This window comes from Vigna angularis, chromosome 1, assembly GCF_016808095.1.
Source record: "Vigna angularis cultivar LongXiaoDou No.4 chromosome 1, ASM1680809v1, whole genome shotgun sequence".
NCBI classification, from domain to species: domain Eukaryota; kingdom Viridiplantae; phylum Streptophyta; class Magnoliopsida; order Fabales; family Fabaceae; genus Vigna; species Vigna angularis.
Window position 1 is genome coordinate 47,724,088 of NC_068970.1, and position 19,120 is coordinate 47,743,207.

The window sequence follows — 19,120 nt, forward strand, 5'->3', positions numbered from 1 at the left end:
GGACTAGTGGATCGTATAAGCAAACCTAGTTTTGAAGTTTAGAAAAACATCTAAATGAAATAACATTTAAAAACGTGAACCATCTAGGATATTAAACGTAAGCACTAAACACTATATTTAAAATATCATAAACGCTATAAGTTACTCAAAGAGACAAGGTCTAAGCGATAGTACACGTATAAACGACTAGGATCATCTATTGCCTTATTACATGTATGTTGGAGTACTTTTTTATCTGTTGTGTTGTGCTCTCTTTATTCTTTCTGCCTGTCTCTTCCGTACACAAAACAATTGTCTCTACAAGACACAACATAGCTTCTGACCTAGTACAAAATGCTACATCTCTACGAAAAAATAAAGAACTTTAAATAACTGATATTTTTCAAAGAAACCTATATAAAGAGGACTGCATGAAGAGAAGAATCAAGTATAGATAATCAAGAATTATCTATGCATACTCTCTTGCTGCTATCTCTCTAAAGTTTATATTGTCTAAAGCTTTGAAAAAGAAAAAGTTCTTTACAAGTTTTTCAAAATCTCTTTATATTGATTTCAAATCCTCTCTACGAGAATTACGTATTTTGCTCTTGTAATCTGTAAAGAACTTTGTTATTTTCTTTCATAAGTGAAGTAAAATACTTGTAAGTTTAACTTAATGAAGTTAAATCATCTAGTCAGTTAGATTGACTCATACTAAGAGTGTTTATACTTGTTCTAACCAATAGGGTTAGTTGTATACTAGGAATGATTAAACTCGTTGTAATTCTTTGTGATTAGTGGAATCCCTTAAGAGTGCTTAAAGAAGAATTGAACTAACTCAGTTTGAAGTGAACTAGTATAAAATTAAGCATGTCTTACTACTTTTGTTTTTCAAAGGTGAAAAACGTTCTAAATACTTAAGTGTTTAATAATTATTATAAATTGTCTAACCCCTCCAAAAAATATTAAACACTATTTTACAAAAAGATTTAAAACTTAACTCAAACATCTTTTTCTAGAATTTTCTTGTATTACAAAAGTCATACAAATCATCGTTTTTCTTAAATTGTTTGGTACACTTTCTCTTATTCAAATAAAACTTAAACCACCTAATTATAAATCAATGCAATTCTTTGTTGCATGTGTTGTCATTGGAGCAACCAACAATTAAAAATTAATACAATTAAATAATTTTTCGATGAAATGAAATTTCAAAAATAAAATTCAAACCAATCTAATTAAAAATTAAGGGTATTTATTTTTACCTTTTGTCTTCTTAGTTGAATGGATTTTCAATTGAAATAAAACCCAATTAAAAAATATATATAATAAAATCAAGAGATTCCTATTACAATTTTGTAAGTTTTTTGCAATGGTTACCATAATTTTGCATTTTAACTACCTTAATTAAAAGAAAATATGCTAACATTCCTGGAAGCATATGTTTCATTTATCTTAAAACTTACAAAAAAAAAAAAAATACCCATGTTTCTGCTATTTCGAATGTCAACTAAGAACTTTAAGAACTAGTTTTGAAAGAAAAGAAAAATAAGTAAAAGTAAAATTAGGTGTGAAAAAAGAGAGTAAAAAACAGTTGAAAAAATTGTTGAATGCTGGAAGAATAGGGATGTGAGGGAAGAAATTGATAGCCAGCATAGGAAGAGGTGAGAAAGAGAGAGACCATAGTCTATCGCCAGAAAGGAGGCTGCGACCGAGAGAGCAACCGCACACACTGTACCTCTCACCGGTTCTTCCACTTCTAACTTCTTAGATCGTCTTCTTCCTCGTCAAACGTCTACGGTTCCTCTTTCCTCTTCGGCGATTGTCAGAGCATAAGAGAGCTTGTTTCATGGAACAGGTTGGTAAAACGCTCTGCGTTTTGAAGCTTTACTTTTAGTTTCGGTTTCAGTTTCAGTTCGTCTTAGAAATACGAAAATATCCGTGGTTCTTTCTCTCTAATCTGTGTATGTGAATTTTTTCAGTACGAGAAGGTTGAGAAGATAGGTGAAGGAACCTACGGCGTCGTTTATAAGGCTCGTGACCGCGTCACCAACGAGACCATCGCATTGAAGAAGATTCGCCTGGAGCAGGAGGATGAGGGGGTTCCCAGCACCGCCATTCGTGAGATTTCTCTCTTGAAAGAAATGCAGCACCGCAACATTGTTAGGTATATATCTGCAATTCATGCGTTTCTCAGGAATGTGGCGGTCGTTGTTTGAGCAATTCATGTGCTGACCAAGAATATTATATGGCTGTAGATAGAAATTAGGAAATTAGGAAGATTATTCTTCACTATGAGTCTCAATGTCTCATTATAGTGTTCATTTTAAGGTGTTTTATTCTGCACAGAGCACCAATGTTGAATAGTTTAATTAAGAATTTCAGTTATTGTAGATGACAGAGGTGAAATAGGAATCTGATTATTTCGGCATGGCTAAACTTGTGTAGGATGATGTTGCTGTTGATTTGTGCCTCTGGTGATTGAACTGCATATAGACAATGATATCATTTCATGTTATTCATATTCTTCACGGTTTTGTCCGTGTCTTTGGACAAAACCTGTTTTTGATACTCTATTCCTTTTGACTAATTTTAATATTTGGTCAACTGGTACTGATATATTGTCTGACAAACTGTACAACTGTGAATTTTTCATTTAGGTGACATGCATAGATGATGTATAACTGTACTTAATGTCCCTGTGGTTAAGTGTCCCAGCATAATTTGCATTGTTTCATAAGATCTACCAAAGACCTACTTGGCGGCTGTTGTGTATGCCATCAAAATTATGATTAAGTGGCCCCAGAAAACCTGTTGACTATAGTTTCTTAAATTATTTTGCTTAGTTAAGTTCATCGTTGTTGTCCTATTGTTATTTTTCTCTCTAGTCTCTAGTCATTTCCTTATTATCATTGGCAAATTGTGGTAACAGGTTGCAGGATGTAGTACACAGTGAGAAGCGTTTGTATCTGGTTTTTGAGTACCTTGACTTAGATCTAAAGAAGCACATGGATTCATCACCAGAATTTGCAAAAGACCTACGACAAGTAAAAGTATGTGACATGTCTTTTCTTTATAGATTTTCAATCCTTCTGTAACTGAATTTATATTTATGAGAGACAGGAAGAACTAATTGTAGCCCTCAAACACCTGATTCTCTTATCCTCTTTCTTTTATTGGCATAAATTTAATAGAGCAAACGTAAGACCTAATGATGATTAAATAAGCTTATGGTTTTGACATAACTATGGCCTGTCAAAATGCAGCTCCATACATATTATGCATTTCTCATGAATTTGTGATGAATTACCAATTATGTGGATAGCAGTTGGTTGGTATTACTTTGTCCATAAAAGTTTGTTTTTGAAGACAAATGATGTGTACAATAAATTTGGCCCAGCATTTTGTCTTGGGCTGTTAAGTGCTTTTTAAAACTGAAGGTGCTAAAGTAATCCTAGGAACAATAAGCTACATCTACAGGTTAATTATTCTCATATGTTTCAGTTGAGTATCATGTTTATATATTATCTAATATAGTGATCAGAAAAAAAAAAGCTTTATTTTGTTTGTTCAAGTCATTACAGTTTGACAATAATGATGTTGAACTGGCCTCAAGCTTTTTTATTTCGTTAGAATTTGTCTCCTTTGCTCATAGTCTGCCTACTCAATATTGAAGTATACGAGGATTATCATCCTATTATTAATTGAATATATTTTATTTTTATGTGATTGCACAACGAGATGAGCTAATTTAAATTTTCAAATGATGCTTCATGCAGATGTTCCTTTACCAAATTCTCTGTGGGATTGCTTACTGTCATTCACATAGAGTTCTTCATAGAGATTTAAAACCACAGAATTTGTTGATAGATCGCAGCACTAATTCACTGAAGCTTGCAGATTTTGGACTGGCAAGGGCATTTGGAATTCCTGTTAGAACATTTACACATGAGGTTTGTTTGCTATATACTAGAGAAGAAATTACTCATACAGAATTTTATGATCGAATGTTTTTGAACTCTAATCGTAACTTTACTTACTGGCCTCTAAGAGGCTAAAATGCAACACATCTTGAACACAAGATTGTAGTTTGTTATTTCTTGTCCTGATCTAAGGTTCGTTAGTATGTGTTTGCATCTGGCCTTCTCCTGACTCATTATTTATTTAGTATTCAATTGGGGATAAGATGGTAGAGAATAAATAAGGTGGTTTGGCCTTGTGAGAAGACTATAGATGCTTGATTGTTGTTGATTATTAATATTTTTTATTAATTTCAACTTTTTTTACTAGAAATAACTTGTGATAGTTATTTGAGTTGTAAAAAGTGATTTTTCTTCAGTATTTTGCAAATTAACACAAGGAAATTGCCTCATTCAACTTTGAAAGATTATCAGTCTTTTTGTATTATCTATCCATCTTATAGTCAAAATGTTTCCTTTCTTATAAATTTGAAAACTTATTTTCATGAAACATGTTCTTGCTATTTCAGCTACATTGTGTAGTATTTATTTACTTTTAAGTGGGGATATTCAAATTTTATTACATTGATAGATATATATGGGAGTAGATTGTTTCAAAGAATATAAATATTGTGAACAGGAATAATTGTGGATGGACATTTAGTACTTGAAATTATCTTATATATTTAGTTATAGTTTTGGCAATTGCTTGCAGGTAGTAACACTGTGGTACAGAGCTCCGGAAATTTTGCTTGGATCCCCTCGTTATTCTACACCAGTTGATATTTGGTCAGTGGGATGCATATTTGCAGAGATGGTAAATCAACGACCTCTCTTCCCTGGGGACTCTGAGATTGATGAATTGTTTAAAATATTCAGGTGAATAGCCTTCTTTCTATAATTTCTATTGTTCTGTGGAAATCATTATTTTTTAATGCAAAGTGAATGTTGATGGAAAATCCCAACCTAGCACTATGTGGTCAACGTTGGAAGATATACAATACCTTTGGAAATCATGGGCATGCGTGAACAATTTCTTCATAGCACTTTTATGAGGAAAAAAAAAGAAGAAAAGCTTTCTCTATAAGCTGAAATTATCTTATGCAAAAGTTAAAAATAAGAACTTAGAGATGTTATATAAAACCGTTTCTACATATTAACTTTTGAATTAGTCGACTCTAACTTATTAATAGTTTATTTATTGCTGTATTAAGCAATATTAGCAACACGTCTTTTGTGCCTACATTGGTTAGAATAAATAATTTTTATTTCCTTTATTTCATTTTAACAACTACAAATTCTTTATCTATATAAAGAGGTTGTCAGTTGTATATTCATTCAACACAAAAGAAAAGTAATATATAGTTCTTCTTGATTGGGTTCTTTTTTTCTACATGGTATCAGCACCAATTGTGTATGTCTCAGAAAGGGATACCTATGAAGGATTATGATCATTAGGAAGTTGAGTGAAGTGTCACTTAGTAAAGTTTTGTAGGGTGAAGTTCGCTGAAATGCCAATTCTTAACGGTGGTATTGTGATAGGGTCTTGGCTGTTTTGAAAGGCCCAAGTACTATAATACGTACTATGAGATGCCTATGTCCCACATTGAATAGTACGAGATGCTCCATGAGGTATCCAAGCATTTGGTTCCCCCTCTAATAGCTAGCTTTAGAGGGTGGATTTCTCAAGTAGGATCTTATCAATTGGTATTATAGTTGATGATTTATGGGCAGCTTGCTTAAGCAAGTGTGACAGTGAGTGATGGATCATTAGGTTTGGTTTGCGTCGGAGTTGATTGTGTAAAACACTGAACATGTTTTGTTGGTTTCCTTTAGATCATTAGGTTTTTTGGATTGACGTTGACCTAATCCATTACACCCTCTGGGAACTGTAGATTTCAGATTTGAAAGACAATTAAGAATACTATTGGATCTCTGTTCTGGGTTTCCGTTATAAATACTTTTTTGGGATGATTCATAGCTTCATTGGATCTCTGAAGTCGTTGTAGGTTAAATTGGGCACAAGCCTCAAGCACCCATGTCAATCAAGGAAATAAAATAAATAGAAAATTTCCTTTTTATATTATACTTGAAGACCTTGGTACAATGGTAAGGTTGCTTGCATTGTGGGTCACAGGTTCAAATCCTGGAAAGGAAATAGCCTCTCCACTTGTATATTCAGTCATCTTTTTATTTATATGCTTTTTTGCATATTCAAATAATTAGAGCCTCAGTTATAATATATTTGTTTGTTCTACACTTTTACCCATCGGGGTTTTAGTTGTGTCTGGCCTGGACTATTTTTGCATACTTTTGGTCGGACCATCTACAGTCTACCACTACTGCATGACGGGTGAAGCCACAATATTTTAAGGTAGGTGATTATTAATCATCTGCCATAGGTGTGAAATGTTTGTACCTGCGATATCTTCTTTTTTAATCAATGCTTCCTTTAAATTATCAATTAATACATGGATTTAAAGTTTATAGTATAGAAACTGTTATATATTGGAATCTATATAATGCAAACAATACATTCTTTTGCTTCCAAACAGGCATGTAACAAATAAATAAACAAAGCTGCATAATGTATGCTTATATTTTGACACATAGTTCCTTGTATGAAGAATCTTGGGTACACCAAATGAAGATACGTGGCCTGGAGTGACATCATTGCCTGATTTTAAATCAGCCTTTCCCAAGTGGCAGCCGAAGGTAATTAAATAGATTTCATCATTCCCAATTTTGTCATCACTAAATATTGAATTTAGTCTTATTTTGTGGTTTGCAGGACCTGAAAACTGTCGTTCCAAATCTTGATCCAGCTGGTCTTGATCTTCTTTCTGTAAGTCGAACATCATGTATATCATTTTTAAATAATAAAATAGTATTTTTTTCTCCATTATGCTGATAAGATGTGACCATTAGTTATATATTTCGTCATTAGTGAGGTGAAATGAATATTTTTTTTTCTGTTGAGAAACGGCATAAAACAGAAAAAAATGCATTTTGAAGCAGTAATAGTAAGCATAGGTGTTAGATGGTAATCTTTCTCACTAGGTTCTAGATGGTGAGAACAACCTATATTTGCCCCAACAAATCTGATTATAGCTTAGAAACCTTTCAAATTAGTTGGAAAGGCGAACCATGCCAAATGTTGATTTGTCTCAAATAAATTCTACTGGATTTCGTAGGTCGTGATTATCCTTTTCCTATTCTAATTTGAAATGGAGATAGTAATGAATGGCCTCTGGATAGCCACCTTGCTTTACCCAATATTAGTTGTCTCTTCTAATCACACCAACCAGCTTTACCACCTGTATGGTGTGATTATTTTGTACTTTATTCAACTTAGTGAAAGGTCCCGTGACATTTAAGCCCCATCTTTATTCGTATTTTTGAATGAGCTTTTTAATAGATATTAACTACTATTTTTAGCTTGTGTATTATACTGGAAAAATGCATACCTTTATATGATTAAATTAAAATAAATAATTTTTTTTAATATATTGTAATGAAAATTTATAATGATAAATATTCTGATTTATTTGTACAATTTAATTTTTTATATAAGTTTATTCTTAACTGTTGGCAATTTATATAAATAAATTTTTTATTCCAATTGTTAATAGTTTTATGTCCTTCCTCAAAATATTTTACATAGATTTTTTGTGATGCTTACTTCGGTGCATTTATGTTGTGTTCCAGCGCATGCTTCACTTGGATCCCAGCAAAAGAATTACTGGCAGGAGCGCTCTTGAGCATGAATACTTCAAAGACATTAAATTTGTCCCCTGAATGCTTATCTTCAAGGCTGGGGTGTCTATATTAGTAGTATATGTATCATTTACGCGTTTTGACTCATAAATGTGTGCTACCCTTGCTTTTTTTACTTCAATGCTTAGGGACAGAATCATATTTCATTTATTTGTTACTTACATATTTTAGATTCAGCTTGAGTGTGATCTTATTACCTATTACCTATTTCGTGTTTTAGTTTCCGTGCATTGCAAACAAGCAAATTTTCAGTTTGCTTTGTGTTACACATACCCACTGATGAATGCTGCATGTAAAACAGGTATGTACTTCCATTGGCACAGAGCATGTAAAATTCACTTCCCTTCTCATTTGTAATCCGCTTGCTCAAATTGGTACCTTTATTTAGCAACATATAATAATATACCCTAAGAAAACCAACAATATATAGTGGTTATTTTGTTGGGGGTATTGAATGCTTATACTTTAGATTTCGAATCGTAGAATTTTAAAACATGAATTGCGTAATTTAGAATAAATTTCAGGATTAAAAATACGTTTTGCATTGCATGGTTCAATATTCCAGATCACAAAATTTGCAATATATTTTTTTGAATCTACAAATATATTGTGGATATTTAGATTGTGTAGTTCAAAATACATTTTGATTATTTATTATACAATTTGAAATATTTTTAACGTACAGATAATTTGATTTTCTTTCCACAGCTATGGATGCATTATAGACATCTTAAAAGAGATTGTCTATATAACCCATCAATGAACTGAGTCAAATATCGGAGATGACTTTTACTATCAGTGTGATTTTGGGATAGTATACTTTTAATTTAAATATTACCAAAGGTAATATTTTTTATGTTAGAGAGTTTTCCATGTGCTTTATAATATATCTAATGTTTTTTGCACTTCTCTAGTGTTTCTATTATTCTGTCCAGATATATAAATTATATGTATACGTTGAACACAACAAAATAACATATGGTTCAGGTGTTTAGTTGCCAATGAGTAAATAATTTGTGAACAACTTTTAATAGTTTCTACATACATAATCAATTTTATATGCTAAAGACACAACAAGAAGTTAACTAAATATTAAAATAAGGTCTAATACATTTAAATTTTCTATATAGAGTTTAATAATTTTAGCAATGACTAAAAGTACTTTATAAAAGAATTTATGCAAAATCAATTTTGAACTCTTGCAATAAATAATGAATGTAAAAGGACACAAATGACGATATTATATATATATATATATATATATATATATATATATATATATATATATACATATATTTATTGTAATTGCTTTTATTTTTATATAACCTTTCAATAACGTTCTTATATAAATCAAAATAAGTTAGTTAATTATGTACAAAGAAATTCAAGAATTACATTATTATAATTACTAGGACAAAATCAAGAGAAGATTGCTGTATAAGACTTTCTTCTAAAGTAAAGAATGAGAATCAATAAATCCTAAACCCAATGATAGAATGTGAATCAATAATGGTTGGGATGATAAAAAAAGCATATTGACATAGGTCAAATGTACAACTGCTATTACTAGTAAGATCTTGTTGTTTAACTAACGAGCTAACTTATGAAGCTCTCCATGGGCAATGTGAAGGAGTGATTTAGGGAACTGGAGTAAAAGACAACAAGGACATCATTCTACACAACAAAACCAATGGAAAGATGTCATTTATATTATAACGTGCTTTACGTGTCATTATGAAGGGTCTACTGATTGGGATTTTCAGTATCGTATTTTATGATAATTTTAGTGCACTTGTCAATTAACGAAGTTTATCCTGAACAAAACCAAGCATATTATCATCAAATATAAATTTATTAGAATCGATAAGAGGACTAAGCTGTAAAAGTTTGATATAAAAGGGAATCCAGAAAATATGTTCACGTAACATGTTTCAAGGAGTAAGTTCATGTAGTGTTTATCCTTGTTGATTGTTGGTAACAATCACTTGGCAAAAAAGATTCAAGTCAATATTGACTTAAGATCATCCTAAAGAGAAAATTGTTGAACGAGATAATTAATATGTGAAAACAATATCAATTTTTCTTGTTTGTTTAGTTCTTTTAAGTATGAAATATTTGTTTTCATACATTGAACACTTTTTTATTATACAAATTTTCACATTAAAAGTTGAATATGATGAAAATCATGTATGTGATTAATCTTCTTTGTGTTAAATATATACATAGGTCCTCTATTTATAATAGAAGAAATATGGATTAAGTCCAAAATACAAAAGAAATAATAACAAACTAACTAAAGATAGAAAGATAAATATAAAAAAAATAATATATCTAACACTCCCCTACAAACTAGTGCATACAAATTGTATGTATCAAACTTGTTACTAATATAATTCATAAATACTTAGTGAAAATATATGTTTTTGTACTCCAGTAACACCGAATTGCTAATGATTTGCAAGACAACATAGAAGACGAAATATCAACCCAAAAGAATCCCCCTGAACAACAAATCTGGGAGGTTGCTCAATGTAAATTTCTTCTTACAAATCACCGTTGAGGAATGCATTGTTGACATCCAATGGATAAAGAGATCATTGTTGGAGAGCCACCACGACTATAAATAAACTAACAAAAGCCATATTTTCTGTGGAAGAAAAAACATATATAGACGGGTCAAACACAATGGTGATAAAAGAGAGGTTAGAAGAGACGATAGTGGAAGAAGCCATGGATGAACAAGAAAGAGAAATCGTAAAAATTTAAGATTCTTCAATCAAAGCACCTGAAAAAGGAAAAAAAGTAACATCGATGCTTTGAATAGCTACTTGAGAGGAGATGGGACGTGCGACAATGCACAATGAACCTGAAAGAGGAAAACGAGCGACATTGACGCTCTAAATTACGAGTACACATGCCATCGTGCACGACGAAAAAGGGAGCAGATCCACAACTTCAAAAGGCACTAAGGTCTTGTTCACTTGAATGAATTTGGAGGAGAGTAATTGAGGGGATTTGAAAATAAATTTTTTTGTTGTTTATTTGAGTGAATTTGGAGGTAAATGAGAGTGGATTTGGAAGTAAATTTTTTTAATCTGTCACGTCAATCAAATCCTACACTAATTCTCACAAACTGTATTTTCAAATTCATTCTCACTTACCTCCAAATTCACTCAAATAAACAACAAAAAATTTATCTTCAAATCCTCTCAAATCCCCTCAATTACTCTCCTCCAAATTCATTCAAGTGAACAAGACCTAAGAGCGTGTAAGAGCTCCAATGAAGGCGTCGTTGATGGCATGTTGTCGCTTGGCTGAGACAATAAAAACCATGTGATCATCAGTCGAAACTAGAACTCCTATAGTGGTAGCGATAGACGATGACACCACCGACAACGGTAGATAACGCCGCCGCCAACAATGTGAGTGTAGTATCAAAGGCAACAATTTTTTTTTCCTGAAAAGAACCTTAAGCTCTAGATACCATGTTGAATATAGTGAAAATCATGTATGTGATTAATCTCCCTTGTGTTAAATATACACATAAGTCCTCTATTTATAATATAATAAATATGAGCTAAGTCCAAAATACAAATAAAAAATAATAACAAAATAACTAAAGATAAAAGATAAATATAAAATAAAAATAATATATCTAACACTACATATTATAAGTATTGTTTACATTGTTCTTAAAAATTTATTATATTGATTTCGTGCATTTTATTGATTTAATTATTTATGTAATTATCTTGTAGACCACATTATTTATAACTATTATACTTGTGGTGTAAAAGTACTTTTTTTATTAGCAAAGAATAAATTAATAAATATAGAGTACTTGTGGGATACGTTAACCCTTTAAAAACTAATGTATATGTTAACTATCTAATAAATTTGCAAAGAGTCCAAAAGAGAATATGTGGATGACATGGTAGTTACAAGAAACGACATTGAAGAAAGAAAGTTCTACGAGACTATTTATATGGGAAATTTAAAATGAAAGATCTAGGTCCTCTTAAATATTTTCTTGGAATTGAAGTATCTCGATCAAATGCAAAGATCTGTTGATCTCAAAGAAAAAAATTCCTCAAGTCTTTTTCAAGAAATTAGAATGTCAAGATGTCAACCTATTGATACACTAGTAGAGGAAGGTTTAAAGTTGTGTGTAGATCTTAATCAAGTACCTATTAATAAAAGGTGATACCATTGCTGGAAGATTCATGTACTTAGCTCACACAAAGTCTGATGTTGCTTATGCATTAACCAATGTAAGTCAATACATGCATAACCTCGATGAGCAACATATGAAGGCAATCACGCAAATTTTAAGGTATTTGAAATCTACCCTAAGAAAGGAAATTCCATTAGAGAAAGTTAAATTAGCAGCTTCGACAATGACTTTATCCCCGTCCTAACCATATCCCCACCTATACTCACTAAAAAAACGAAAATACCAACTAACACAATCCATAAAAAACAACCAATATCCATTGGTAATAAACAATTTTCAACGATTTCTTGACGGTGACAATTCCATTGGTAATTTCCCTATCGGTAACTATTAGGGTACAAGAGGACTTAAAGTTAACTTTGGCTAGGAAATACTTGGTATTTAAGTAATCCTCAGTGATTCACCTGTCTTTCCTGGAAGTGAGCTTAAGATCCTTTTGTCTCCTTAACTCTCTTATTTGATATATGATACCGGTTGAAAAATCGTTATTTTTATATTTAATTTTGATATTAAAAACACACTTTATGACTTAGAAACTTGCTTTAACTCATATTTTTGCTTTAGTTTTGTCAATAAGAGAGTTGAAGGTGAATTTAATGATTTTGTGCTAGATTCCCTTGATTTTGTAGGCTATTGGAATGATTTGAAAGAAGAGTTAAAGTACCGAATGGTTGGAATGCAGAAAAGTCAATAAGAATGCAGAAAAGTCAACTAGAGTGTAGAAAAGTCAACCAGAGTGCAGGAAAAGTTGTGATGAGCGCTAGTTTTGAGTGCCGCAGCTACCGCTGAGCGCCGACGACGTAGGTGTTTTCTGTTATTTTTATGGGCTTGGACCTGTTTTCTGTTATTTTTATGCTATTTAAGGACTTGCACGTCCTAGGGATTGTATCTTTTGATGGCTTGAGCGCAGAAACACACTTTTCACCCCTTGGGGGTAGATTTGGAGATGGTGATGACTCTCCTCTTCTCTTTCTAGGGTTTTTCTATCTCTTCCATTCTTTCATTCCATTGTTCATCTAGTTCTTCCATGACGATGGAGAATTAAACCTTATTTGTTGTTGCGAAAGATGTAACCTCTTAAACTCTCATGTATTGAATTGATTCTTGATTATATATGTTTTACTTCACTAATTGTTAGGGTTTTTCCTCTATACTCTATGCATGCTTAATTTAACTCATTCAATTTCATGATCTTTGAATTCATATATGCATGAGAGTAAATTAGGTGAAATCTAAACCCAACAACAATATCATCAACTTCATCCATTCATTCTTGTGTTTAGCCTCAATTGATCAAATTGCATTCATGTTTATTTTATTTGCATCTAAAAACCCAAAAATTTGTCCTTTAAAGTCTTAATTAGTTGATTAATCACATAATTGTTTAGTGTCGTGAGTCTCTTGGGAAACGATACTTGGTCTTACCATTTATTATTACTTGATACAATTTGGTACACTTGCCGAGGTCTTAACAAGTTTTTGACTCCGTTTTCGGGGATTAAAAATTTGTTTATCAATATACTAAGTTTGTTTGCATAAGTCATTTTCGAAAATCTTAAAAATGTGTAAGAGTATTTGTGAAAATTGTTTTTCAAAATTCTTTTCAAACAAATGAGTTTTTATAGTAGCTTGCATTTAAGTCATGGTAAGGATGAGTTACATTATAAAGTTAAGGGTGATCTTCCATTCTTTGGTGAGAATACTAGTGCACTATCACACCTAGCATGGGAGAAAAGAATAGAATAGCTTCATCCATTCTTGGTTAGGCATGGTAAATATCATATACTTAGTTTATGCATCTCTAATCTTGTAGGACGTGCAAGAGAATGGTGGAAAAAAAATCAATCTAAGGTTGAGAGAGGTAGAAAATCTCCAATTAAAGATTGGTGTGACTTGAGAGCATTCATGAGAAGAAAATTTGTTCCTTCTTCCTTTGTAAGAAACCAAGAGCAAACATGTGAGATTAGAGAACTCATTAAAAGAGGAATTTTTTCCTAAAAAGTGTAGATGGGTTCTTTGAAAGAGAAGATGAAGTTTGAAGAAAAAGAGAAAAAGAGAGATTCAAAGAAGAGATGAAGAAATGAGAGAGATAGAAAAGAAAGAAAAAGTTAAAAGAAAACAATATCTTGCTACCTTAGAAGAAAAACTTAGAATTTTTAATGAAACACAAGAAAAAGTCCAAGAATATTTAAGGAAGATTAAGAGAAGAAGAAAGGAAGACAAGAGAAGGAAGAAAGAACAAAGAGAAAATAAGGAGCATGAAAAAAGAGAGAAAGAACAAAGAGAGAAGGAGGAGCAAGTAAGAAGAGGGGAAAAGGAGGAGGAAAGAAGTAGAGAGTATGAAGAGAAAAGTATAAAAGAAAGGAATGAGAAAGAAAAGAGAGAAAAAGAAGAGATTGAGAGAAGAGAAGAAGAGGAAGAGTTACTAAAGCCCCCTACTACTCCCATAATTAAGGTTGAGACTAAGATGATGAAGGGAGTTTTTCAATCCTTGAACTTTTCTCAATACATCTATCCATCTTTCATAACTCCAACTTTTACTTTTGAAAAAATTTCACTTTCTTTTTCACCTCCCACTATTTTTAGCTCCTCAAACTTTTCCAAATCAAACTTTGAGTTGATGTTACCTTCTAGGATACAACTAATTCAAAATAAACACAAACAATTTTTTGGAGTAGAACTTCAAAGTTTTCAAGTAAAATCTTTTGAAATTAACATAAGGTCTTCTTCAAATATTTCATCTAGATACATGTTGTTTGTGACTTATAAGATTATTGGATTTATGTTTGATGACACTTGCATATGGATCTTTGATCCCGATGGAAAGATACACAAATTAACCAATAATAAGAAAATGGTTTTTGTCATAAAAAAACATGAAGATTTGAGGACAAATCCTTTTCAAAAGGGAGATATGATGGCATATCCCTAAAAGTTGATTCATGTGTTGGAATGGATATTCTTTCAAACATATGCATCCAACACAAGACAAATAAAAGCTTTAAAGATGCTCCTACTCTCCAAGACCTTGATCGTTCATTTGATTTAAGGTGTATCATTCTTGGGAGCTAAATTCTTCATTTACTCATTATCATAACACTTATTCTAATTTATGTTATAAGATGAGTATTTGACCTCAATGGAAAAGAGACATAATGACTCCAAAGAAGATACAGAAGTTTGCCTTAAGCCAAGTTGAAGATTTGAGGGCAAATAATTTTTAGGAGAGAGAGGATGATGACATACCCCCTAGCCATGATCAAGAATCTACAATAAGAGTTGAAGTCATCCATGAAAGTGGTCTGAACTCTACCTTTTGGACCACCTTTGGAGCCATCATGGAGCATAGCTTGGAGTAATATAGGTTTCTTTAAGCCATGTATTTTGGCCAAGTAGTGTAGATTTCTTTAGGCCATGTATTTCGGCCAAGTAGGTAGGTTTGTTTAAGGCTTATATTAGGGCCTAAATAGTATAGGATTTTCCTTAAGCTAGACATCCAAACCATGTGAAAAGTATGTGTCATGTTTCATGCTTCCATTGGAGAAGATTTAGCTTTAGTAGTGACCACATGACACTCTAGAAATGGAGAAGATTGTGATTTATGAGTGACCACTTGTCCTCCCCTCATTGGAGAGGATTTATGGACACTTGTCCACTCCTTCGAAGGCCTCATTTTTGGCCAATGAGTGCAAGGGTGGAAGATCATTCTTTTAGGGTTTTTAGGATACACCCTTACCCTATAAATAAAGGTGTCTCCTCTCATGTATTCATCTTGGATTAATGTAATGTTATGCTGCCAAATTATGGCCATACACTTTCTAGATCAAGACTAAAGCAACCCTAGAGGCCCATTTAATCACATTCCTCCTTGGGTTGGCCTCACCTCTCTTGGAGCCATTAAACAACACTGCACCATCACCATATACACCAAAACTGTATGCATATCACCTTGTCCAACCCTAACTACGTAAACTTGGACCTTTTTCCCACTCTACTTCCGCATTCATGATCAAGGAAACACCTTCTCCATGAATATCTCCTAGTTTTAGCCCAACCTAGCTAAGGAGGTTGTTATCACACTCACTTAATCTGGACTAATCCACTCTATTTATTTCAACTTCTAAATGTAGTTTTATGTCGTTAGACGCATACGAGTAAGGACTTTTTCCACTTTCCTATTTGTTGGTATTATAATGTTTGTCGTGAGATACACCTTGCACATTTAACTCTATCTCTACAACTACCTTCTTGACTTCAAGATCCTTCTTAACCAAGTCAACAACCTCCTTAGGAAGGTCACACCATTCACCATTCTTATAGAACATCAAACACTACAATCTCTGATAACACTTTAGATTTGCATATTTTTCTTTGTTAAAAATCTTTTCTTAGGTTTCTTTAGTCTTTAACTCTTTAGAAATAGAATAGATTAGTTTAAATACCTAAAAATAGTTTTTAAATAAAAATAGAGTTAATTTCTTCTTTTTAAGTAAATAAAATTAGTTTTGAAAGAAATATATTTTTTTTAGAAGAAAATTTTAGAAACCAAAATAAAAATAGTTTCTAGAATAGGTTATCTTCTTTTAATTTCATTTTAACCCTTCTTTAAATTCATTTTTTTTCTTTCTACAGATTGGGTTGTTTTGGGGCTGATGTAATTAAATTGGGCCCTGGTTTCTAATTGGCCACTACTGCTCTACTGCATTGAATTTGGGCCACTATTTTTTACATTGAGCTGTTGTAAGTGAAATTGATGTGCATAGTTGAGCTATCGCTGACATGAGTTGGGCTGCACTGTTTTGGACATGCAGATTAAGTGATGCGGTGTGTTTTGTGGCTGTGGAAGTATTTGTTGCCTTGGGGATCATTGCTCGAGAACCTCATTTGAGAGAAACACTCTCTCGAGCATTTCATTTGGAGAAAACTCCTTCGAAGCTAAGGCTTGGAGTGATGCGAGAAAGGGTTTCCAAAGAAGAACGAATGGGAGAAGAAGAAGAGGAGAGCTTCATCGGCACGTCATTTACATAAAGCTCGTGCACGTGACCTTGACCGGTGAAGATGGCAAATGATCAGAGGGCTGAAGTTAAAGAAGCAATGAGAGTCGTTCGATTTGGAGGAAGTGTCGAAGATAAGATTCAAGTGTAGTCAAGGTTCCTCTTTTTCTTTCTTTTTCCTCTACTTCTTCAACCCTATATAAAAGGCGATTCTCTACCATGTAATATATACAGTTTTACACTCTATAACTTACATTCTTTAGTTTCGAGTTTTTAGTTTTGTAGAATATAGAGTAGAGAACGTAGTGGGTGACCGACGCTGCATATATAGGGTTTATTCACTTTTTGTAGAGTAGAGTTTACTTCCCTTCTGGATTTCACGGAGTATTTTATGAGGGTGACAGGCCGCGAGAGTTCTTGTTGATTTCTGGTATTGTGTAATTTCATTTTCAACTTTTAATGAATCTTTACATTTTCAGTTTATTGCTTTTGTTCAATTTTATGATTATATTGCACTTTATTTGATGCCTTTTACCTTTAGTTTAGTGATTCTGATTCTTTATTGCAGTTCTTTTGTTCATTGTATTGGAGGCTGTTTTTAATGAATTGAATTCTTGTACTCTACACATATTGGTTTCCTTTTATGGAGATTACATGACCCAAAGTGGGCATGACTGAATCAAGATGTCTTCTTGAAGTAGAATTGAAGTTCAATTCATGTCAAACTCTGTGGCTTTTAATTGTTTGTCATTTTCAGTATGTGTGATTTGATATTATTAGTTCTTTCGAAAGTAAAGTAATTTTTAGATACTTAATAGTATATAAAATTAGTGTAGAGATTAGTTGTAGTAATTTCTTTGTATATTTGATTTCTGCAATGTCTTTATTACTTCTTAGGTTTTGTAAAGTAGTTGTAGAAGTTGTAAATATAATTTTTCATTTCGAATTATCCTCCTCATATTATGTTATGTTCTTGTATATCATACTTACCATATATCTACTTTGCATTCCACTTTTTACTGATTATGCATTATAGTTTGCATTACTCTTCCCATTCTTTACATCTGTTGATAGAAGCGACCTCCACCTTGAAGAATGGAGTGGCTTCTCGGTCCAGAAGTGACAGCGGAATGAAAGCAAGGTTGAAGCTATCGGTGCATGCCAGGTGTTCGATGGAATGGTTGGCAGTGTTGTATGTGGTATAAGTGAAGTCTCTAACTCCGAAAGCCTTTCAAAGGGGAAGGAAGCTAGAGGAAAACGTGCTTAAAGAGGCACAAAGGTTGAACTTGAAGCAAGGAATGACTGGACAAATCTCAGCAGCATTTCAGTAAGGCATTCAAGTTGGATTTTACAAGAGATCAAGCTTTCTTTTATAGATGAAGAAGAGCTATGATCCGTGCAGAGAAAGCTACACAAAGTTCATTTAAAACGTGCTGGATACATATCAAAACGTGTATGAACTAAATGACATGTGCAACAGAAGTTGGCCGTGTGTTCCATGTGGAAAATGTGGACAATGTGCACACGTGAAGAATGCTACACGGTTGGACCTATGTCACATGGAAAATGTTGAAAACATGCTCCAAAAAGAAGAAGCTCCACAACTTGGCTGCAACATGCACTTCTACTTGCTTCCTTTTCTTTCCTTTACTTGGTAACCTTCCTAGTATCCTTCCAACTTTTATTGTCCTACAAAACAATGGAATTAGTTAAAGAAGAACATGCTAAGACTTAGAAAGAAAAGATTAAGTCCTTATTCAACTTCCTTTTCTTGGTCTTAGATTGAAGTTGATACTTCTTTGGCTGGAAAGTCCCTAAAGGGGTTGCGATCATCTGTTCTCATGCATTATTTGTTTTACATATTAATACATTTCATACTTGTTCTGCTTGTATTCACTAGTTTCATTTAGATAGAACCATGCATTTTTAATTAGTCATTTTGTTTTAATTTCATTCTTTTAATTGGCCCCACCTTGTCCAGTAGATAATTAGTAAATACCAAACACTTTAAACTTAATTTCACCGAGTCTAAGGATTGATATTCTGGTCAACCCTATGTTACATTAGTGGGGACCAAAATTTGTTTTGCTTTAGGCGACTAAAAAGCAGTTTAACAGTCTCTCACTCTTGTTTGACATACGTTTGGCAACCTTGCTCGTTGGTGACACATATGGACT

At 32.6% G+C, this 19,120-nt stretch overlaps 1 protein-coding gene across 2 annotated transcripts; it reads left to right on the plus strand.

Annotated features, from left to right (window-relative positions):
* Nucleotides 1-1,586: 1,586 nt before the first annotated feature.
* Nucleotides 1,587-7,918, plus strand: LOC108321035 (cell division control protein 2 homolog). 2 transcript variants are annotated; one of them, XR_008250682.1, is made up of 8 exons: nt 1,587-1,837; nt 1,962-2,146; nt 2,912-3,032; nt 3,759-3,932; nt 4,654-4,817; nt 6,220-6,312; nt 6,566-6,653; nt 6,730-6,748. XR_008250682.1 is itself a non-coding variant. In XM_017552663.2 (8 exons), the coding sequence occupies exons 1-8, from the start codon at nt 1,829-1,831 to the stop codon at nt 7,734-7,736; spliced, it is 885 nt and encodes a 294-aa protein (XP_017408152.1). In that variant the 5' UTR covers nt 1,591-1,828; the 3' UTR covers nt 7,737-7,918. The 2 variants fall into 2 exon arrangements, 1 of the variants encoding a protein (XP_017408152.1); XM_017552663.2 differs by lacking the exon at nt 6,220-6,312 and adding an exon at nt 7,647-7,918 and having other exon boundaries at nt 1,591-1,837; nt 6,730-6,783.
* Nucleotides 7,919-19,120: the final 11,202 nt, after the last annotated feature.